The sequence below is a fragment of the Rhinatrema bivittatum genome, chromosome 3, assembly GCF_901001135.1.
Source record: "Rhinatrema bivittatum chromosome 3, aRhiBiv1.1, whole genome shotgun sequence".
NCBI classification, from domain to species: domain Eukaryota; kingdom Metazoa; phylum Chordata; class Amphibia; order Gymnophiona; family Rhinatrematidae; genus Rhinatrema; species Rhinatrema bivittatum.
Window position 1 is genome coordinate 112,048,734 of NC_042617.1, and position 24,732 is coordinate 112,073,465.

Here is a 24,732-nt window from a genome sequence, read left to right on the forward strand (position 1 = left end):
TGAACGAATTAGCTATTTAATGAACGAATTAGCTATTCCCCTCCGATTCTGTGACGCGCGCTCCGATTATCTCCTTTGTAACCCGCTATTTTGCCGCTTCCTTAACCTGTTAGTTTACTGCCTACCCTCTACCTGGTGTTAGTGTGGTGTTCGAACAGCTACGTACCGGACTGCACCATGGACGACCTCCATATATACTAACATTTGCAGCGTAAAGTTGTTACATATACATATATATATATATATATATATATATATAAATACCTTGTCACTTTCCGAATCCCCCATCTCCACACGGGCGGGCGGGCGTGCGGTCATCGAGGCGGCGGTGGGAGCCGGCGGGCGGGTGGGCACCCGTTCATCCAGGCGGCGGCGGGAGCCGGCGGGCGGGTGGGCGCGCGTTTGATCCAGGCAGCGGTGGGAGCGGGCGGGTGGGCGCGCGTTTGATCCAGGCGGCGGCGGGAGGCGGCGGGCAGGTGGGTGCCCGTTTGATCCAGACGGCGGCGGGAGCGGGCGGGCATGCATTCATCCAGGCGGAGGGAGCCGGCGGCGAAAGCGGCCTCCGGCAGCCCCCGCCGGCAGTGCATGAATGCACGCCTGTGTACGCCCGTGCGATTTGAGCGCCGAAATCGCACGGGCGTACACACCCTTGCGCGCGCCGACCCGGATTTTATAAGATACGCGCAGCTACGCGCGTATCTTATAAAATCCAGCGTACTTTTCTTCGCGCCTGGTGCACGAACAAAAGTACGCGCTCATGCAAATTTCTAAAATCTGCCTCATTGTTTCTGACAGAGGAGCTCAATTTACAGCAAAGTTCTGGAAAGCTTTGTGTAAGAAATTTGACATCACACTTGACTTCACCTCTGTGTATCATCCTCAGTCGAATGGCCAAACTGAGAGAATGAATAGAACTCTTAAACAGTTCCTCCGCGCCGATGTCAGTTCACCACAGAACGACTGGGCTGAACTGTTGCCCTGGGGCTGAATTTGCCATCAATTTGTATCCAGCATCATCTACTGGATCTACTCCATTTGAAGTGGTCTACGGACGACAACCTTTACCACCTTTACCACTTCCACTTTCTGTGTCGTTCCCGGCAGCTCAATCTACTGCCAAAAATATACAGCAGCTCTGGAGAAAGACTAAAGACATGCTCCAAAAAGCAGGACAAAGAGCAAAGAAAGGCTATGATGCTCACCGAAACAAGGCTCCTGAATTCCAGGCTGGAGATAAAGTTTGGCTTTCTACTAAACATCTGAGACTTAAGCTTCCATCTGCTCGATTTGCTCCACGCTTTGTCAGACCCATTGCTATCTCCGACATTTGGGCTCACTCACCTATAGTCTGAGACTCCCTCTGGCTATGAGGATTCACAATGCATTCCATGTTTCGCTGCTGAAACCGCTTGTTCTTAGCAAGTTTTCACCCAAGACAGCTGAACCTACCCCAGTTCATGCAGAAGAAGACATCGAATATAAGGCTGATGCCATCCTTGATGTAAGAAAGAGAGACAGAGTTTGGGAATACCTCCTGTCATGGGAGGGATATGGACCAGAAGAAAACTCTTGGGAACCATTGGCTAATATCATGGACAAAGAGATGCTTCGTCAATTTCATCGATCGCATCCTCAAAAACCTAGACCAGTTGGGGGTCTGGAGGGGTCCCTTTGAAGGGGGGTACTGTTGTGTCATCAGTCTCAGACGGCTTCGACCTCTGTGCCTCACCTTTCTTCCTTCTCTCTCAAGTATTGGGAAGATAGCTGCTGCCGCATCTTCATGCCTCTCTCTCTGGTGTCCCCAGATCAGCAACAGCGACGATGTTCGCCATGATTTTCCTGAGGGCCTCCTAGGGTGCGCCTGCGCACGCCACCCATGTCTATATCCACATCATGGCGGGAACCTCGGGGGGGGCGTCCCCTCTGAGTGATGTCATCACATCCTGGTATTTAGCCTGCTCTTCGTTTGCTAACGAACTGAGTTAGCAAGGATTGGATTGCCTCTAGTCTAAGCTCCTCTGCCACTTCCGAGCTGCCTGTGCCCTTCGGGGTATTTCTTCACTAACCTGGGTACCTGCTCCTCGGGGGCCCTTCTGCTCTATTTCAGGTACCTATCTTGGGAAACCGGGTACTCGCTCCTCGAGGGCCTGCTCTCCTTAATCTGGTGCCTGCTACTGAACAACTTCTGCCTGCCAGGACCTTCAACAATTCAGCTTTCTACTTCAGTGAGTACTAACCCTTTCAGTCTGTCTCACCTTCAGCTTCAGTTCTCTGTGTCTACATCCGGGACCTGTCCCTGCTACGCTGCGCTGCCTATCACCTACTCAAGTGTGAGACTGGTCTCTGCTGAGGACCCCTGGACTACTTTTGCTGGGTTACCTTCACTGCTGCCCGCTCCCTGGGCAGTACCATCGAGCTGTACAATAAATACAACTTCTCTGTGTCTGCGTGTATAGTCTAGCCTAGTACTGCGGTTCCTCACAGGGCTCCTCCCCGTGAGAGTGGCCATCACCACAGTACCCAAGAATCCACTCCAACACCTCATAACCATAACACATGCACTGTTGTGGTGCTATCCAGATGACCCTGAAAAAAAGTTTAAAAAAAAGACACGGAGCCCATATGACATTATGTTTATTGTAACATGTTCAGTGTGGACTTAGCACTCAGAAAGTTACGAGTAAAAGAATTATAACAATAACAATATAGTAAAACCTCGATACTAAAACAAAACTAAGTGCCAGCATGTAAACAGTAACAACCTTATTTATGAAAAGGTAGAAATGCTGGAGGAGGAGGCAAGATAGCAGCATAGAAGTGAAGTTCCGCGCTGCAATCCCATACTTGCTTCCTTTAAACTTTTTTTCTGGAGACCTATGCCTCCCAAAAGAAAGGTCAGGTGAGGGTTTTTCCCTCTGAACCCTCCCAACCTACCAGACAGTAGCTTATCACCAGCTTCACTGCAACTTCGATAGTTTTTCAGGGAACTGAGGATCCCGATGTGCTTGCCGCGAGGGAGCACGGCAGATACTGATGCAGGAAGTGTCCCTGAGTTCTTTGGATGACCATTTACTGCTGGCGCAGAGATGTGAGTCATCACCCTTGCCGCGGAAATGACATGCAATGTGGCTGGAATAATCTCTATAAGTGGGGTTGAAACTTCAACTGCTCTTGGGCATTTTGTTCCATCTTGCCCTGCCAAAGACTTTCATTTTAAGAGGATGGCGATTCTATCTCTCTCCCTCTCAGCGTCTTTGAAGATAGGCGGTCAGGAGGAAGGCTTGGTCGATTCTTTGGCGGTGGTGCCTGTGGTGAGCCAGAGTATTTCTCCTATCATTTCTTTAGTGATCCCTCCTCGACCGGCTGTAGTGACATTAGATTCTCTTTGGGAACCACATAAACTTTGTTTATGTATATGATATACTATGATATGGAATACCAATTATTTATGGTATTTTGTTATTTAGTTTCTGTGAAACTAAAAGTGTTGTTCGTATTTAGTTAATTTTATTATGTATGTATTTATGTACATCGCCTAGGCCTTTTAGTGTTAGGCGATTAATAAATTTTAATAAATTTTAATAAATGAAATGAAATAATGTCTGGATTTGGAAATTCCTTGAACTCATGCATCCAAAAATTGGATGTCCTTTCTTCTCATTTTGAATAGTCTATTTCATCTCACGAAGATCAACTTGTGGCCATTAACTCTAAAGTTGCAGATATCTAGGATAATTTGAAACAGATTCAAGCCTTCAATGTGGCTACAGTTAAGGACTGCAATTCCCTCTCTAAAAGGATCGAACACCATGAAAATCAATTCAGGAATTTAAACTTGAGGTTCCAAAATTTTCCGAAGCCTATGGGGGAAATTCCGGATTTAACTTTGAGGAAATATTTCCTGGAAACTTTGGGTTTTTCTAACGATCAGTTACCTAGTGTCTCTCGACTTTTGTTTCTTCCTAATAATACCTCTGCTATCTCTAATCTTATTAATCATGACCCATCTAATTTTCTTGGAAAACTCTGATGTTGAAGTTATTGAGTATGGAACTTTATTAGTTTCCCTTTTTATTCTTCTCAGGATTTAAGTAAGGTAATGCAAAGGTATTTTAGGAATATAAATTCCCTTTTTTATGGTCAGTCAATTAGAATTTTCCCCAATTTGGCCCGGGTAACCCAAATTTGTTGCAATTTCTTTTATTACGCCAAGAAGCAATTGCAATTGGTGGTTCCTTCAGATTGTATTACCAATGCAAATGTGTTATTAACTTTAAAAATGAGTGCTTCATATTTTTCTTACCTGACTAACTTAAAGAGTTCTTGGAATTCAGGAAATCTTTGATATTCTCTCCTATATCTTCCTCATAGGACATATTAATTTGCTATCCAATTTATGATAATCCTGTTTACTTATGTTAAGTTCTTAAAATTAGGGATGTGAATCGTTTTTCAACGATTAAAATTATCGTCCAATAATTTTAAAATTGTCTTAAATCGTTAAAGAACACGATACAATAGGAATTCTAACGATTTATCGTTAAAAAATCTTTAATCGGGTTAGTGCGCACTAACAGAAAATGATACAAACTGACACTTTTGAGGTCAGTTAGGAATGAATATGTATTCCTATTGGCTGGCTGCCCTCTTATTTATTGATGTTACCAAGGTTCCCACTGAGATGATGGTTGGGGGGATGGGAAATGGAAACGGTTGGTAGCTTGACAAAAAAAGTAATGTGATCAGTCCATGTGACTAGAACTTGTGCCTATCCCTGATACCGGGAGTGTTGTGATCTTCCTGCACACAGTTCCCTAACCCTGATACCGGGAGTGTTGTGATCTTCCTGCACGCAGTGCCCTAACCCTGATACCGGGAGTGTTGTGATCTTCCTGCATGCAGTGCCCTATCCCTGATACCGGGGGTGTTGTGATCTTCTTGCACTGAGCAGGGATACGGCACTGCATGCAGGAAGATCACAACACTCCCGGTATCAGGGTTAGGGCACTGCGTGCAGGAAGATCACAACACTCCAGGTATCAGGGATAGGGCACTGCATGCAGGAAGATCACAACACTCCCGGTATCAGGGATAGGGCACTGAGTGCAGGAAGATCACAACACCCCTGGTATCAAGGATAGGGCACTGCATGCAGGAAGATCACAACACTCCGGTATCAGGGATAGGGCACTAGTGTGTGCAGGAAGATCACAACACTCCCGGTATCAGGGATAGGGCACTGCGTGCAGGAAGATCACAACACTCCTGGTATCAGGGTTAGGGCACTGTGTGCAGGAAGATCACAACACTCCCAGTATCAGGGATATGGCACTGAGTGCAGGAAGATCACAACACCCCTGGTATCAGGGATAGGGCACTGCGTGCAGGAAGATCACAACACTCCCGGTATCAGGGTTAGGGCACTGTGTGCAGGAAGATCACAACACTCCGGGTATCAGGGATAGGGCACTGTGTGCAGGAAGATCACAACACTCCCAGTATCAGGGATATGGCACTGAGTGCAGGAAGATCACAACACCCCTGGTATCAGGGATAGGGCACTGTGTGCAGGAAGATCACAACACTCCCAGTATCAGGGTTAGGGCACTGTGTGCAGGAAGATTACAACACTCCTGGTATCAGGGTTAGGGCACTGTGTGCAGGAAGATCACAACACTCCCAGTATCAGAGATATGGCACTGAGTGCAGGAAGATCACATCATCCCTGGTATCAGGGATAGGGCACTGCGTGCAGGAAGATCACAACACTCCCGGTATCAGGGTTAGGGCAATGTGTGCAGGAAGATCACAACACCCCTGGTATCAGGGATAGGGCACTGCGTGCAGGAAGATCACAACACTCCCAGTATCAGGGATACGGCACTGCATGCAGGAAGATCACAACACTCCCGGTATCAGGGATAGGGCACAAGTTCTAGTCACATTGACTGATCACATTACTTTTTTTGTCAAGCTACCAACTGTTTCTATTTCCCATCCCCCATATATTGTCAGTGGGAACCTTGGTAACATGAATAAATAAGAGGGCAGCCAATAGGAATACATATTCATTCCTAAACTGACCTTAACTGACCTGAAAAGTGTCAAATTGTATTATTTTCTGTTAGTGCGCGCTAACTTCCTGTTAGCGCGCACTAACTCCCGTTAGTGCGCACTAATCGGAAAAACCGATTTTTTAACTAAAAAATCATGCCAAACACGATTTTCTTCTCCTGCCAGACGTTTTTGATCGTTAAGACGATCGGGCACACGATTCACATCCCTACTTGAAATACTTCCTGTCTCTCTGCTAATGCTGTGTTTTAAATAAGGAGACTGTATGTGTTATCTATTATTATTTCTATATTTGATGCCTGTAATTGCTCCTATGTTTCTAAAAACAGAGTGTTTTTGCTTTGTTATATTATTTTTGAAAATGTATAAATAAAAAAAACAAAAGGTGGAAGTGCTAATATTACACCAGGCCCTAAAATACCAATACACCTCATATTAGGAAAATAGTATAAGCCAGCTGCTATAGATCCCTACACAACAACTACATACTGGCAGAATACCTCACTTTGGTCATCTATGCAGAATACAGACAGACCTTCAGCAAATACAGAATAAAAAGAGCATATATGAATAGAAATAAACAGACAAAACCTGAACTGGAAACCACAATAGTACAACAATGGAAATACAGAATCATCATTCCTCATAAAAAAATCAAATAGTAGTAAAATCATACTATTAAAAAAAAATACATATTTCATAACAACTGAAGAATAGAATAACATCCAATAATTAAAAACTCATAAAAATGTTCCAAACACCAATAAAACATCTCAAAACAGCACCCACAAACATCCAATAATTAAAACTAATAAGGATTTAAAAAAAATCCCCTGCTTTCCATACCTAGGAACTTTTGGTTTCACGGTGCCCTGAGATTGTTTTGGATTAGCAAGAGGAGAAGAGGGGGGTCTTGTACCATATATGCATGTACTGACTCCCTCACTCTCACATGCTCAGTTTCACTTACACAAACACACAGGCTGTCTCTCACTCACTTTTGCTCAATCTTGTGCACACACACACACACACAAAAACACACACACACTCAGGCTGTTTCACTTTCACACACTCAGCCTCACACAGGCATGCATACCCAGGCTGTCTCTTATACTCACATGCTCAGTCTCATACAGGCACATGGACATACAAGCTATCTCTCACTCTCACATGCTTAGCCTCACACAGGGTGTCTCTCATTCATGTGCTCAGTCTCACACAGGTACACACACACACACAGGCAGTCTCTTACTTTCACACACTCAGTCTCACACAGATATACACACACACTTTCACATGCTGAGCCTCACACAGGTTGTCTCTCACTTGTGCTTAGTCTCACATAGGTACACGCACACACATGCTGTCTCTCACTTTCACATTCTCAACCTCACACAGGCAAACACACCCACAGGCTCTCTTCACTCTCACATGCTCAGTTTCACATGTGCTTTCTCTCACTCTCATGTGCTCAGTCTCATACAGACACACACACACTGTGTCTCTCACTCACTTAGTCTCTCACAGGCACACACATACTCATGCTGTCTCTCACTTTCACATACTTAGCCTAACACAGGCATACACACCCACAAGCTCTCTTTACTCTCACATGCTCAGTCTCACACAGGCATACACATACAGCTGTCTCTCACTCTCATGTGCTCAGTCTCACACAGGCACACATTGACACATGCTGCCACTCACTTTCACATGCCTAGCCTCACACAGACAAACACATCCATAGGATCTCTTCAGTCTCACACAGGCTATCACTCTCATGTGCTCAGTCTCACACAGACATACACACACACACACAGAGGCTGTCACTTTCACATGCTCAGTCTCACATAGGCACACACACACACATGCTGCTTCTCTCTTTCTGCAAGCACAGTAGCAGCAGCCTGAATTTTCAGCCTATCCTCCTTCAGCCCCTGTGGACAAGGAAACTCATTCTCTTTCTTGGAGCCGCAGGGGCTGATGATGTGTCTCTTCAAATTTGGGTCAGTACTGCTCCTTCTCTTGTTCCTGCATGGGTTAACCTCACTTCCTCTTCCAGGTAGTGCCGATAAGGAGGCCATACAGCCTGTGTGGCCCCCCACTGCACATGTTCTTTCTAGATGACTGCTTCCTGCTGTAATCAGCTCTGCTGCTATATTCTGCCCAGGCTAGAAAATGCTGACAGCCCAGGCAGAGGAGAAGATCTCTACATTCTGCTGGAGCAGAGGAGAGGGAGAGAAGATTAGCCAACTCAGCAGGAGACCAGGGAGCTTGGTATTCTGAAGCGGAGGCAGCAACACACCAGCTTGTGGTTTGCGACACAGTGGTGTGTCGTGACACACAGTTTGAGAATCTCTGCTCTAGAGAATTCATTCTAAACTTTTCTTCCTTTGGGTTTTGTTGAGATCTCTGAGGTCCAAGATGGGATAGATATCACCTGTTTTCTTCAGAATGAAGAAGTACTTAGAGTAGAAACCTATGTTTTCTTGTGGAATTGGGACTGATTCCAGGTCATTTTCTGCAAGGAGGGTTGACAGCTTTGGAAAGGATTGGAACTGTTCTGTATTCATGGAGTGATTTTTGGAGGGATTGTTTGGAGGCAAGGTTTTGATATTTAAACAATATCCCTGATGGATGATTTTCAATACTCAGTAGTCTGTTGTTATCAAAGACTCTACTAGGCTGAAATGTTGAAGCCCTCTCCTCCGCTGGAAAGATGTTCAAATTAATCTGAGAGCTTTGTTTACATTGTAGTCACAAACTGGGATTAAATTTTGGTTGTATTTGCTGGAGAGGTTTTTGTTGTGCTCTTTCCCTAGCATGAGGCCTGCTTTCTTTGCTGCTTTAGTTGTTGCTAATGCTGTTGCATGTGAGACCAGTGACCACTGAAAAGGACAGGCTAGGAATCTTCTTTGTGAATAGAAGTACTGTTTCATGTAATGCTGAGGCTGATTTTTTGTACCTGTAGATGGTTGCTCCACTGTAGCTGCTGAAAGGGTAAGGAATGTGGAACAGTGACCGTATAATGAAATCTACTGTTTCTTTCACCTTGTCTCCTAAGAGATTATCTCCTGTGTATGGAGCATCAGCCATATTTTCATGAACATTTTTAATCCTCTTGTCCAGTATTGCATTTATCACGTTCACTCATTCAGTGATCTTTCTTGTTTTGCCATTGACCATGTACATGTACCTAGAAGATTTGGCAACCAGCAGCTGATCTTATTCAAAGTTGAACGATGCATCTTCAAGATGTACCTGATAAATCCCATTTGGGCATAAACAGGATATCGAATGGTACATTTTTTGTGACTTTTTTACTTTATTAATTTTCATTCTTCCCAATACTTTGTTTCTCATAAGTAGCCTTTAAGTTATCATCTTCACTCCTTGTATTGCACAATAGTGACTAGTTCTTTTGTAGTACTGATCTTTTTATTTCTCAATGAAAATCCTTTTTTAAGATTGGTTATCTAGGCAGAGCCAATCGCTCAGTGGTAGCACTGCCATGTGGAGAGAATCTTTGTTTGATTCCTGCACTACAGGTTGGCTGAGGATAGGGATGCTACAAAGACAGCATTCACAACCCCTGGAAGGGAAAGAGTTGTGGTCATCAATTTTGGGTAATACTTGTGGCTAGATTTGCAACTCTTCCCCCACTGACCCTAGTCTAGTCTTTGCAGCAGCATTCCTGAGGCCAAGAGCCAAGCACACATGTTTCTTCTGGAACCCAGTATCATGGGATCTAAATAAGTCATTAAGGGTGGTATTTTCTAAAGCTTTTTCGCATGCAATATAATGCAAATTAGGGGGAGGGGAGGAGTTGGGGCGGTGAGGGGCGGAGTTGGCAGTGTCTTCGCTGCCGGCGATAATGTTACTAACATTATCATCGGCAGTAGCGCGCCGAATAGCCTTTCACACACCTTTCACGGTGGCACTATTCAGTGTGAAAGCTGGCAGCTGGTGCACCGCAGCCGCCGAAATCGTATCGCCATGGTGCAAAGGCTGCAGGCTTTCGCAGGCCCCCCCCCTTCCCCCGTTTTTGCAGGATTCATCATTCTGCGAAGAATGATGAATCCAGGCTTAAGGGCCTTGTTTTCTAAAGTATCGCAGGCCTGCGATACTTTAGGGAATGAGGGGAGGGGGCCGAAATGGGGGGCGGGCAAAACATCAGAAGTGATTAAACTAAAATAATCCCCAGAAATGTAAGATGATAAATTTGAGTATTTTAGAGTACACTCAATCTTGAGTTCATCAGTGCTAGAAAGTGATTGCTTTTGTGATAACAGATCCTTGTTGGTGTTCTGTTGCATGGATCGCAACCAAGAGCTGTCATTTTCAATTTTTATACAGCATACATTATAGTCCTGACAAGTTATTTACCATGGAACTAAAACCTTATCCTTGGTGTGAGAAATATGAAAGATCAGATGGCACCTTTCTACATATGATTTACAATTATAATATAAAAAATTTTGGGAGGAAGTGATGGCTATGATTTATGCAATTTTTGAGATTTCATTATCCCCTTTTCTTGAAATTTGTCTTTTAGTATGTTTTCAAAGCACAGGTTTGAAAAAATCACAGCCTGCACCTCTGGGATGACTTATTAGTTTAGTGAGAAGAAGGACTGAATTGAAATGGAAAGCCTTTGTCCCACCCTTACAAGGAAAATGGATATCAGATATGATGAGCAAACTACTTCTGAAAAAAGCAATGTATATTAGTAAAGATTTCAAGTTTAAATTTGACAAGATATGGCAACCTTGGCTGGATTAAGACTTATGCGTGCCAATTAATGTAGAATTGATAATGGACTACACAAGATCTGGATATGTAACTGGCTATGACTGTATAATTAACTTGCTGACTCCAGTGTTAGTTGGTTTATATCTGTGTTTATTTGGAAAACTTAAAAACAAATGTAAACGTTTCCATGCGATAGCTATTGCTGGTGTATATCTAAAACTTTATATTCTTTCTCAACATATCTACATATATTCATATTTGTATGTACATATTACATTATTTTTACAGGAAAGGTAGTGTCTAGGTGTTGCAGTAAATCAATAAGAAGATTTTACCGACAGTTGAACTGACCTTTCTGATAAAATGAAAAGTTCGCTTAGTAGATGCTCTAACCCCTGCTGAAGATACATCAGAGCTTCTCGTATTCTTAAACCTGACTCGTCTTCTTGTTCCACAAGAGCCAAGCCAGTATAAACTCTAATGAAAGGCAAAATTTTTAGAATTGAAATAAAAATAAAATTTTCTTTCACAGTTCATTAGTTATTTCAATATAAAATGTCAACTCAGTCACTTTTTTTGCTCATAGCATAATGTTAGCTTTTGTATACATCTTTAATGACAGAGGTGATAGCCATGGCTAGGTAAGCAACTCAATCTCTTACATTTCCAAAATCTGTTTCCCCCAGAGGGTTCGAGGATGGAAAAGCAGTGGTAATACCAGGCTCTTATGGCTTGAAAATGCAGGTAGAATGCTGGGTTTTTTAATGACTGAAGTGTCATTTTTTTATGACAATAGATAGGGGCTAACCTAATAATTCCAGGTTTGTTTGCTTTTTAAAGAAGAGGCACCACTTAAAGTGATTATATAAAACCAAATATAATGAAATATGCTACATGGTACCAACTTCATTTTAAAAATGTTTTTGGAAAATATTAATGCACACATTGTAATGTTAGACACCAAAATGAAAAGTCTCTTTATCATTTATTCATATAACTTAGCAGTTATTAAAATTATGAAAGCAGGCACTGCAGTAATATACATGAACATCTTTGTGGCAGGAAGCCATCCCAGTTCTGCAGGAAACTTGAATGTACAATGTCATAACAAAAGAAAATGATGACAGCTTATTAAATTGTGCTTTATCTTCCTTGTTATAAAATCCCAGCAACTGTAATCAAACCAAAAGAAAATATTATTAACACAATTATAAAAAGGAAGGTTCTTATGGCAGTAACAACCTCAGTATAAATCAACTTCTGAGCTGGATATGCAGAGGAAGAAAATATCATATTGCCTCTTTATCGAGCCATGGTACGACTGCACCTTGAATATTGTGTGTAGTTCTGGTCAACCCATCTTAAGAAAGATATAGATGAACTAGAAAAGGAGCAGAAGAGGGCAACAAAAATGATGAGAGTCTACACAGGCTAGGGTTCTTCAGATTGGAAAAGAGATGACTGAGATGGGACATGCTAGAAGTTTATAAAATCATGAGTGGGGAGGAATGGGTAAACAAAAAAACAGTTATTTACCCTTTTAAATAATACTAAAACAAGGAGACTTTCCATGAAACTAACAACCAGCAAATTCAAAACTAACTGTGGAAAGTACTTTTTCACTCAGTATATTCAGCAGTTGCGCCGCTAAATATACCCGGCTATCTGAAAGTTAGCCAGTTACATCTAACCAGACCAGAGTTAGCCAGTTAGATTAGCTGGATAATTCCGAATACTGGAGTTAGCCAGTTAACTTAACTGGCTAATTCCGCTCCTCCCCAGAATGCCCACAGCCTGCTTCCGGAATGCCCGCATCTTAACCAGCTAAATTCTAGTCGGGTAACTAGTTACTTGGCTAGAATTTAGCCGGTAAGCCATTTAGGCAAATAACTATTACGTTCGCTGTCTAAATGGCTTTTGAATATGGACCTCTAGATCTACTTTATAGGGTCTGCCAGGTACTTGGGACCTGGATTGGCCACGGTCAGAGAAGGGATGCTGGGCTCGATGGACATTGGTCAAATCCAGCATGGCAATTCTTATGTTCACCTCCTAATTTAAATGTTGCAAAAAATCTTCATGATAAATATATAGAGAGAGATACAAGTTAGTTCTTGTACTTTCAAAACAGTGGCGTAGCCACGGGTGGGCCTGGGTGGGCAGTTGCCCACCCAATTTGGACCCAGGCCCACCCAACCAGAAGAGGCCTTTCGGAGCAATGCCGTCGTAGGATCCGGTCCCCGCTGACCCAGCTGCTCCCTGGTCCTCCTCCGCCCGGGCTTAAAATGCTGTCAGCCCGGGCAGAACGTGGCAGGACAGCTGGAGTCAGCGGCACCGGCATGGTTTCTTCTTCCCGCCTCCCCCCCCTGCGGCCCGGAAGTGGAAGTAGTGAGCAGCGAGTGCGTGTGCGGGAAGAAGAGACCATGCTACCGTAGTGTGGGCAGCGTCGGCCTGAAGAACAGAAGAGAGGCACGGCCTGAAGAATGTGCAGCGCAGCTCAGAGGAAAATGAAGAAGATTGTCAACCCCCGCTGCCAATGGGACTCCTCCTCCGCGAGGGCTGAAAGTGAAGTAGGTTGCTGCTGCCTTTAGGGTTGGACGTGGAGGAGGCTGTTGCTGCCGCTATTTCGGCGGGGGGGCGGTGGGGCGTGAGTAAATGAGCAAGCATGTGTGATTAGATTCTGTGTGTGTGTACAATAGCATGTATGTGAATGATTGAGAGCTGGTTTAGGTGAGGGAGTATGTGATTGAGAGCCTGTGTGTAAATGAGAGAAAGAGAGAGAGCATGTGTGTCTTTGTGTGATTGAGAGCTGGTTTATGTGAGAGAGCATGTGAGTATGTGATTGAGAGCCTGTGTGTAAATGAGAGAAAGAGAGAGAGAGCAACTGTGTCTTTGTGTGACTGAGAGCTGGTTTAGGTGAGAGAGCATGTGAGTATGTGATTGACAGCCTGTGTGTAAATGAGAGAAAGATAGAGCATGTGTGTCTGTGTGTGATTGAAAGCTGGTTTAGGTGAGGGAGCATGTGAGTAAGTGATTGCGAGCCTGTGTGTAAATGAGAGAAAGAGAGAGAGCATGTTTGTAAGCATGTGAATGAGAGTCTGTGTGTGAGAGAAAGAGAGAGCATGTGTGTCTGTGTGTGATTGAAAGCTGGTTTAGGTGAGGGAGCCTGTGTGTAAATGAGAGAAAGAGAGAGAGAGCATGTTTGTAAGCATGTGAATGAGAGTCTGTGGGTGAGAGAAAGATAGAGCATGTGTGTCTGTGTGTGATTGAAAGCTGGTTTAGGTGAGGGAGCATGTGAGTATATGATTGAGAGCCTGTGTGTAAATGAGAGAAAGAGAGGACATGTTTGTAAGCATGTGAATAAGAGTCTGTGTGTGAGAGAGAAAGACAGCATGTATGTGTGTGATTGAAAGCCTGTGTGTGTAAGCGTGAAAAGATAGACAGCATGTGTGTAAATGTGTAATTAAGAGCCTATATAAGTGAGAGAGAAAAAGCATGTATATATGTGAGCAATTGAGAGCCAGTGTGAGAGAGAGAGAAAGTTGCAAGCAAACCATCCCTCCTCCTGCTAATTCAAAACAATTTTAGGGCACCTGGATAACAAACATTCCCAGGTATGCAGAGCAAAACATTTTTGTATCATTATTTTTCATAACTGAGTCTTTGTGTCTGCTATTTTGAAATATTTTATTGGTATCTAGACCTTTTTTATATGATTTTTTAATTATTGGATATTCCATTCATCAGCTGTTTTGAAATAATCTGTTATTTTTGTTAATATGTTTTTACTGCTACTGATTTTATATTTCTTGATTTGTTTTATAAGGACTGGTGATGTTTCTTTTTTTCCTTTGTTACACTGCATACAGAGACTCTGGCTTGTTGCAGTTTCCAATTCAGTTTTGTCTGCATGCTTCTAGTTATGCGTTTTGGTCTCTTTATTCTTTGTTAGGTGAGGGTCAGCACATGTGATTTAGGTGAGGTTTTCTGCTGGCATGTAGTTTCTGTGTAGGGCTCTATAGCAGCCTGACTTGGTCCGTTTTCCTAATAGGAGATGTATTGGTGTCTTAAGGCCTGGTGTAATATTTTCAGTGTTGCCTTTTCTTAGGTAAGGTGGTTACTGTTTAAGTGCTGGAAATTGGTGCTGTTTTGGTGTGGCATGTTTACTATTTATGCAATTTCTGTTCAGACAGAATATGTATCTTTCCTTGTGTCATTCTTAACAATAAAAATAATACTGGACCTTTATTTTTTATTTCCGCCTTGAATTGTAATGAGCAATGTGTCACACATGTGAGCATAGTCTGTCAGGTGTGTCACGATGGGGAAAAAGGTTGAGAACCACTGCATTAAAGAGTCAACATGGACAGGAAGGGATCAGACAGGTCGCCGTAGGATTCCATCCCCACGGTGGCAGAAGTAGGACTTTGGCTGTGCCTAATGAAAAAGCCCTGTGTTTGTGTGGGTGAGAATGGGAGCCTGGGTGCGCTTCTCTGTGTGCATAAGAATGGGAGCCGGGGGGGGGGGGGGCGCGTGAGAGAGTGAGAGCTTGTGTGTTAGGGAGTCTGTGAGAGAAAGCGTGTGTGTGTGTGTGTGTGTTTGAGGGAGGAAAGGAAGAAAACAGTAGAAGAGAGTCACTGAAAAGGATTAGGAAATGAGTGACAAGGTAAAAATGGGAAAAAGAGACCAGGACCAACTGATTAGAAAAGTACAAACATCAGACAACAAAAGTAAAAAAAAAGATATTTTGGGATTTTTGGCAATTGCCACTATGCCTTCTTTGGGAATGTACATTTCTTATATTTTTAAATTTGGCTCTTTCTTCAGTATTACACTGTTCAGAGTCTAGTTTCTCGGGCTTTCTATTTTGGTTTTGTCTGCATGTTTCGGTTTCTAATCTGCAGTCATTTCTCTATTAGGTAAGGGTCAGCCTCCATTTGCCTGTGTATGTGACTGAAGTGCAGTATTTCTGCTAACGTGTAGTTTCTCTGTAGTAGTCCAGCTTGTTCTGTAACTGATAGGTGATATATGGTATTAATGTTCTAGGGTCTGGTTTAGTATTTGCATTGCTACTTTTTCTGAGAGTCAGTGCTGTGACTGTATGGTATGTCAAGGTTCTAGTTGTCTCTTTGCAGGAGTTTGTATTACTTCACAAAGTAGCAGTGGAGGGATTATTTTGCTGAGGTGACACCAGAATTTGAATATTCTTTTTTTACATGTTAACATAAGAACATGCCATACTGGGTCAGACCAAGGGTCCATCAAGCCCAGCATCCTGTCTCCAACAGTGGCCAATCCAGGCCATAAGAACCAGAAAAGTTCCCAAAAACTAAGTCTATCCCATGTTACTGCTGCTAGTAATAGCAGTGGCTATTTTCTAAGTCAGCTTAATTAATAGCAGGTAATGAACTTCTTCTCCAAGAACTTATCCAATTCTTTTTTAAGCCCAGTTACACTAACTGCACTAACCACATCCCCTGGCAACAAATTCCAGAGTTTAATTGTGCGTTGAGTGAAAAAGAACTTTCTCCGATTAGTTTTAAATGTGCCACATGCTAACTTCATGGAGTGCCCCCTAGCCCTTCTATTATCCGAAAGAGTAAATAACCGATTCACTTTTACCTGTTCTAGACCTCTCATGATTTTAAACACCTCTATCATATCCCCCCTCAGCCGTCTCCTCTCCAAGCTGAACAGTCCTAACCTCTTTAGTCTTTCCTCACAGGGGAGCTGTTCCATGTGAATTGTCCTAGCTCTGCTCTGCACCTGTTCTGATATTAAATGCTGTTTTATTGTAGTTATGATGATTTCTGGCTTTTTGCAAAGAGGATTCGTGAAACAATACATTAATTTTTGTTTTATTACATGATTGGATCTGATTGTTTGTTGTCTTTTCTTTTTACATGATATACTTGTGCATTTATAAATATCAGGAATATTCAATGCTGGTAAGTGCTGGAAATAATTGAGGTAAAATATTTTAAAGTTTCTTGCATGATGCATAATGGCTGTTGCACAATGCACACTACTTAGAAAGCCATTGTAGGGTGCAGTATATGGCATTATTTATCAATAAGAATACTAGTAGGTCTCACACCTGCATGCCTATAGCCCACCCATGTTACCCTTATGCCCACCCAAAAAGTCAATTCTGGCTACGCCACTGGTTCAAAAGCCTGTGGCTTCACAGATAATCTCATGGATGTCACACATATAGGTGAATGTCCAAAGGTGTTACACATGCAAATCTAACATATTATCGTAACAATTTTCAAAGTCATTTACCCACATTAAATGCACTTAACATGGGCAAAATCTGTTGACAATTCAATTGCATGTATTCTAGCAATTTTCAAAAGCCCACCTACATGGGTATAAAGCATTTACAAATGTAAAACCCAGTTTTAAGCATGTAAATGCTTTTGAAAATCAGATCCATAGTAGATAGTTAAGAGCTGTATTTTCTTTCACAGATTGAAGCCTAAATTCTGCATGCAGAAGAAGTGTTTGGTAGGAAGAGCATCAGCATTTATGATGAGCATCTCCTTTCCATGCAGGATTCAGAATGTGACCTGGAAAGAAAAACAATACTCTTGAATGTCTGTTATGCACCATCTGTTTGAATATTTGTAGAAGTGAATATTAAAACAATATAACAAAACTGGCTGATCTGGAAAAAAATACTATTATTTTGAAGACAAACATGACACAGAAAAAAAGCAGTATGTGTAAATCAGGGCTTCCCAAACTTTTAGCCAATGTGACCCCATTTTAGCACTTGAAAATTCATACGACCCGGGGGTATAGTTTGCCTCCAACAATCCATCCACTCACCATTCCTGCACTCCAACTGATCCCCTCTCTCTACCTCCATCCCCCTCCAAAGCCTCTCAACCACTGCCCCTCCAGCTGATCCCCTCTTACATCCCCCAGTCCTCTCCCCTTCCCAGCCTAGCCTCTCGCTCACCCACTCCAGCTTTTTACATCCTCCCCACTGAACCTCTCACTTCCAAGCCATTTTTGTAACTCCAATTGATCATCTTTCATCCCCTTCCTCTCTCTTTTCTCACATACCCCACGCCCCCAGTTGATACTCTCACCCCTAGCTCCTCTCTTGCATCCCCCCTCTCCCACTGATCCAACCCTCAAACCCTTCCAGTATCTGATCCCTCCCTTCAAACAGCCCCCATCTAAACATCCCTGTGACTAGGATCAGCAGCAACATTTTCCTTTGGGCCTCAGGTTATAAGTGGATGGCAGCCAGTGGGAAGAGAGGGCAGGCTGATGACAGGGGCAACATTTTTCTCTTAGGTAAGTTCAGTGATGGGAGAGGATAGAGAAGAAGCGACAACCTGCACAGACCTGTGCACACTCCGTCCACTCTTCCCCAATGGCTGGTCCAATGCCTGATGTTGATCTGCAACTGGCAGCAGCATTAGTAATGAAAGTCAGCACAGGATCTGTGAGCCAGTAAGAGCTCACAGGCCCTGCAGTGGCCCCAGTCCCTCCTCACACATAGTTTCCTGTTAACGTGGAAACTCAAGCGAGGGCAGGACCATTGCAGAACCTGAGTGTATGCTAGCTCAATGATCCCATGCTGATTTCCACTACTTCTGCTGCTGTTGATGTCTGAGGAGGACTGCCCTTTGAGGCATATATGACCCCGGCTGGAGGTTTTGTGACCCCCATTTGGGGTCCCGACCCACAGTTTGGGAAGCTCTGGTCCAAATATTGCCTCATCACTTTGCTGCTTAACCTGGTGACTGGTGATGCAGGTCGGAGAGCCAGTGAGGTCTGCAGGTATGTCAGGGCTTCTTCGTTCTGTCCCTGTAACAACTTGAGCCGACCAACGTGGAAATTATATTGCCAATTATCGGGGTTCAGAAACAGAGCATCTAGATACTTCAGGTGGGCCTGTGCCACAGGACTTTCTTCATCTAAAGATATCGCTCCAGTCTACTTCCATTAACAGAACGATACAAAGAGAAAATCTGCATGTTATCAAAACAGCTGAAATACACAAAAGCTTATGTATTAGGTATATGTACATGGGCATTTTTTGTTTTGTTTGATTTTTTACATAAATGTTTTTGCTCTGTTTTAATGAGTGGTCTTTCACTACAATGCAAAATAAAATAGTCCCATGCTGCCACAATTTTAAAACATCCTCTCATGGACTTTGTGCCACCCCCTAGCTGCTCCATTCCCTCTGGACTCCCTCACCCAGTGTCTTATGCAATTCTGGGACCATGGGGGCAGGAGTGATCACCAGCTGATGTTGTATTTCAAATGGCAAATAATAAAAAAGAATCAAAACCACATGTAAGAAAAAGAATAATAATGAAGGTGGAGTAACTCTCATAAATGAGCTAATAACGTTACATTTGAAGTACAGTTTGTTAGACAAACACTTATATGTAGAGAGACAACATTTATTTATTTTTTTTTATTTATTTGTGTTTTTCTATACCGGCATTCACGGAAGTTCGTATCATGTCGGTTAACATCTTTGTGTTCTCAAAGTGAAAGTATATGTGTGCTACAAATTTTAATCACTGGGTACTCCAACCTCCCTATCTCTCCACACCACCTCTTTGAGAACAATAAATTATTTTACTAATTACTTATTTCCAAAAATTTGAGAAAAATACACTTATCATGAATTGTTCCGGCACTGGTATAATGCCCGTAAAACGCCCAGCACAGCACGTGTTTTGTTGCCTTCCTCTCAAAGAGGTGGTGTGGAGAGATAGGGAGGTTGGAATACCCAGTGATTAAAATGTGTAGCACACATATACTTTCACTTTGAGAACACAAAGATGTTGTCTCTCTACATATAAGTGATTGTCTCATAAACGCTACTTCAAATGTAACGTTATTAGATCATTTATGAGGGTTACTCCACCTTCATAGGATTTAAATTAGCTGGAGGGGAGGAGTCAGCCACGGCACCTCTGCTAGCGATAATGTGAGGAACATTATCGCCGGCAGTAGCACAGCAAATAGCGACACCTTTTACGGTTCACTATTTGCTGCGAAACACACCACCGCGGTGCGAACAGCTACGGCCTTTTGCAGGCCCACCCCCCTTAGCCCCGCCCCCTTTTTCACGGGATTCATCATTCCGCAAGGAATGATGAATCCTGCCTTAAGTTTTTACTGCAGTGGAGAATTAAGTGACATGCCAAAGGTCACAAGGAGCAGCAGCAGGATTTGAACTCTGGCATTTTTGGTAGTCAGTCTATTGCTTAACCTCTAGGCTATTTCTAGGGGTCAAAATCACAATTTGACAGTTTTCTATGTTTAAAAAACACAGCTCTGAGGTCCTTTGTATCTTGGAGAAAGTGAATAAACCTTTTTAATGATCGGTTTAAAACATTAGCTTCATTACAATATGTATGATCCTGATTATCCTTTTCCTTTTATGGACAATTATTCTTTTGATATCAAAATAGCTGCTGAAAACAGAAGAGGGCGCACCGCCGCAAAAAAAAAAAAAATCCCGCCAGCACGAAAGCAAGACTCCGGCGCGGCTGGAAACCGCGTGATGAAAACGGCTGTACAGCCCAACTCACAGGAGGCACCTTTCCCCCAACCGGGGCCACTCTCCTCTGCCGCCGACGTCCTAGGCTCCTCTGCACCGCCTCAGCACTTCGGGAACCGTCTCCGACGATCCTGCCGGGCCAGCTGCCTGACAGGCAGCCCAGGCTCTAAATCCAAGCTGCCGCTGCTGACAAAACAGGCACTCCCCTTGCTGTCATTTTATTTTCTTTTTCCTTAACATTCTTAAAGGCCCCCAACACCCCAAAACAGTAAACCCCTAAAACAAATTAAGGAGGGATACTTTCCTGAGCTCCTGGGCCAGCGGAGGGGCTTCGGGTCCCACTGAGGGAACCAGACCACTGGCTGTCAGGGATCCCGGGCTGAAACTGCACAGGGGTATCCAATCCCCCGATCACCCGGCTCAACCTGAGGGATGGCCCTTCACAGGAACCGGGCACCTTGGGGAGCACATTTCCTCAAAATATCCAATCAGTCCGGACTGCAGGTTTAGCACCTCTGCCATCTGCTGGAGAAAGAGAAATACTGAGGGACTGCAGGTGGCACTCTCGTGTATGTGGCAGTGCCCAAAGGTTTGTTCTCTCCCTCCATCTGCTGGTAGGGATGAATAAAACCCACTTGTCTAGACTGATCTGTGGTATTACAGGAACAAATATTAGCAGGTAAGAACCAATTTTCCTTTCCTGGTCTGTTTATCTTTTATTTACAAATCAGCTCCTGAACCAATTAATGAGACAACTATACTGCCAGCCAGTGGCTCAGACACACACATTCAGACACAAAGACATTTGCTGTTGTGCTGCTTCTCTTATGCTCATTCAGTGAATGTCCCCCTGCCCCCAGCACTGCCACATCATTATGTAAAAGTTGATGCTTGGTGCCAGCCCTTCCTCAGTCTGCAGCAACCCTTTCCCAATCTCACCCCTTCTTGCCACCCTCAATTTCCAGGAGACTCACTGGTTCCATAGCCAGCTGCCCCTCTCAAAGCTCAGCCCAGACAGAAGCTTCACTAATACTGCACCCCTCCCTTTTTATTACAGTAGCTTGCCTCCATTTCTCCAGCTCGTTTTTTATTGATTGTGTGCTACAGGCTGCTAGGCTCTGTTCTGCCTATCTTCTCCTGGGGAGGGAGCACCAGAAGTGATCTATACTCTCTGCTTTGACCAGGATTTAAGAAAAAGAAAACTAAGCTGTGGCCAGGACTATATGCATCACTGCTACAGCAAAGACTGGGGAGAGCCTGACTCACAATGGCACACCTCCAGATGGAATTCTGCTTTCCCACATGAAACATACAGAAACATAGAAATGACAGCAGAAGAAGACCAAACGGTCCATCCAGTCTGCCCAGCAAGTTTCGCACTTTTTTTTTTCTCATACTTATGTTACTCTTGGCTCTTAGTAACCTTTTGGTTCTATTTCCCTTCCATCCCCACCATTAATGAGAGAGCAGTGTTGGAACTGCATCTAAGTGAAATATCTAGCCCAATTAATTAGGGGTAGCAACCGCCGCAATAAGCAAGCCACACCCACGCCCACCTGCCCACCCAGACTAAATAATTCAGTCCTTGTTGGTTGTTGTCTGTATAGAGATCCACCTTTCTTCATTCCCCCTGCCGTTGAAGCAGAGAGTTATGCTGGATATTGATTGAAAGTGAAGTATCAGACTTCCACCCCTGCCATTGAAGCAGAGAGCTATGCTGGATATGCATGAAATATCAGTCTTTCTCCCCTGCCGTTGAAGCAGAGAGCTATGCTGGATATGCATTGAAAGTGAGGTATCAGACTTTCTCCCCTGCCATTGAAGCAGAGAGGTATGCTGGATATGCTTGAAGTAGCAGACTTTCTCCCCTGCCGTTGAAACAGAGAGCTATGCTGGATATGCTTGAAGTATCAGTCTTTCTCCCCTGCCGTTGAAGCAGAGAGCTATGCTGGATATGCATTGAAAGTGAGGTAGCAGACTTTCTCCCCTGCCGTTGAAGCAGAGAGCTATGCTGGATATGCGTGAAGTATCAGTCTTTCTCCCCTGCCGTTGAAGCAGAGAGCTATGCTGGATACGCAATGAAAGTGAAGTATCAGGCTTATTTGGTTTGGGGTAGTAGCCAGGGCAGCCAGAACTGGTGCCAAGGGTATTAGGCATCCTAGGCAAATCTTTCAGACTTGCATCCCCTAATCCCATTCCATACACAAATTTAAAAATTATGCATTTGTAATAAGAATTTGCATTAAAAAAGGACATTCAAAGTACAGTCTTCAGAAGTAAATATATAACAATATGTATACTATTTTTAAATGCACTGCAGTGAAACCAATCAGAAAATCTGCAAAAAAGTTAAGAACATAAGAACATAAGAACAGGCCATACTGGGTCAGACCAAGCGTCCATCAAGCGCAGCATCCTGTTTCCAACAGTGGCCAATCCAGGCCATAGATCCTGGCAAGTACCCAAAAACTAAGTCTATTCCATGTTACTGTTGCTAGTAATAGCAGTGGCTATTTTCTAAGTCAACTTAATTAATAGCAGGTAATGGACTTCTCCTCCAAGAACTTATCCAATCCTTTTTTAAACACAACTATACTAACTGCACTAACCATATCCTCTGGCAACAAATTCCAGAGTTTAATTTTGCAATGCGTGAAAAAGAACTTTCTCTGATTAGTTTTAAATGTGCCACATGCTAATTTCATGGAGTGCCTCCTAGTCTTTCTATTATCTGAAAGAGTAAATAACTGATTCACATCTACCCATTCTAGACCTCTCATGATTTTAAACACCTCTATCATATCCCCCCTCAGCCGTCTCTTCTCCAAGCTGAAAAGTCCTAAACTCTTTAGTCTTTCCTCATAGGGGAGCTGTTCCATTCCCCTTATCATTTTGGTCACCCTTCTCTGTACCTTCTCCATCGCAATTATATCTTTTTTGAGATGCAGCGACCAGAATTGTACACAGTATTCAAGGTGCGGTCTCACCATGGAGCGATACAGAGGCATTATGACATTTTCCGTTTTATTCACCATTCCCTTTCTAATAATTCCCAACATTCTGTTTGCATTTTTGACTGCCACAGCACACTGAACCGACAATTTCAATGTGTTATCCACTATGATGCCTAGATCTCTTTCTTGGGTGGTAGCACCTAATATGGAATCCAACATTGTGTAACTATAGTATGGGTTATTTTTCCTATATGCATCACCTTGCATTTATCCACATTAAATTTCATCTGCCATTTCGATGCCCAATTTTCTAGTCTCAGAAGGTCTTCCTGCAATTTATCACAATCTGCTTGTGATTTAACTACTCTGAACAATTTTGTATCATCTGCAAATTTGATTACCTCACTCGTCGTATTTCTTTCCAGATCATTTATATATATATATATTGAAAAGTAAGGGGCCCAATACAGATCCCTGAGGCACTCCACTGCCCACTCCCTTCCACTGAGAAAATTGTCCATTTAATCCTACTCTCTGTTTCCTGTCTTTTAGCCAGTTTGTAACCAATAAAAGGACATCACCACCTATCCCATGACTTTTTACTTTTCCTAGAAGCCTCTTATGGAGGAACTTTGTCAAACGCCTTCTGAAAATCCAAGTACACTACATCTACCGGTTCAACTTTATCCACATGTTTATTAACTCCTTCAAATAAGTGAAGCAGATTTGTGAGGCAAGACTTGCCTTGGGTAAAGCCATGCTGACTTTGTTCCATTAAACCATGTCTTTCTATATGTTCTGTGATTCTGATGTTTAGAACACTTTCCACTATTTTTCCTGGCACTGAAGTCAGGCTAACCAGTCTATAGTTTCCTTGATCGCTCCTGGAGCCCTTTTTAAATATTGGGGTTACATTAGCTATCCTCCTGTCTTCAGGTACAATGGATGATTTTAATGATAAGTTACAAATTTTTATTAATAGGTCTGAAATTTCATTTTTGAGTTCCTTCAGAAACCTGGGGTGTATACCATCCGGTCCAGGTGATTTACTACTCTTCAGTTTGTCAATCAGTCCTACCACATCATCTAGGTTCACAGTGATTTGGTTCAGTCCATCTGAATCATTACCCATGAAAACCTTCTCCAGTACAGGTACCTCCCCAACATCCTCTTCAGTAAACACCGAAGCAAAGAGATCATTTAATCTTTCTGCAATGGCCTAATCTTCTCTAAATGCCCCTTTAACCCCTCGATCATCACCAACGGTCCAACTGACTCATTACCTCCTACTGTTGAAGGAGAGAGCAATGTTGGAGTTGCATAAAGAGTTTCAGGCTTATTGGTTAAGGTAAGTAACAGCCGCATAGCAAGTTACCCCTATGCTTATTTGTTTTCCCACACTGCAAA

General features: G+C 43.1%; 1 protein-coding gene across 5 annotated transcripts in view; it reads right to left on the reverse strand.

The window, feature by feature from the left end:
• Positions 1-24,732, reverse strand: part of LOC115087006 — a 326,242-nt gene that overhangs the window by 104,341 nt on the left and 197,169 nt on the right. For all 5 annotated transcript variants that reach the window (XM_029593593.1, XM_029593595.1, XM_029593598.1 and 2 more), the window contains 2 exons: positions 18,584-18,783; positions 11,179-11,304 (listed from right to left, as the gene is read on the reverse strand). In XM_029593593.1, coding sequence (XP_029449453.1) covers positions 11,179-11,304; positions 18,584-18,783 — 326 coding nt within the window. The remainder of the gene's footprint in view (positions 1-11,178; positions 11,305-18,583; positions 18,784-24,732) is intronic.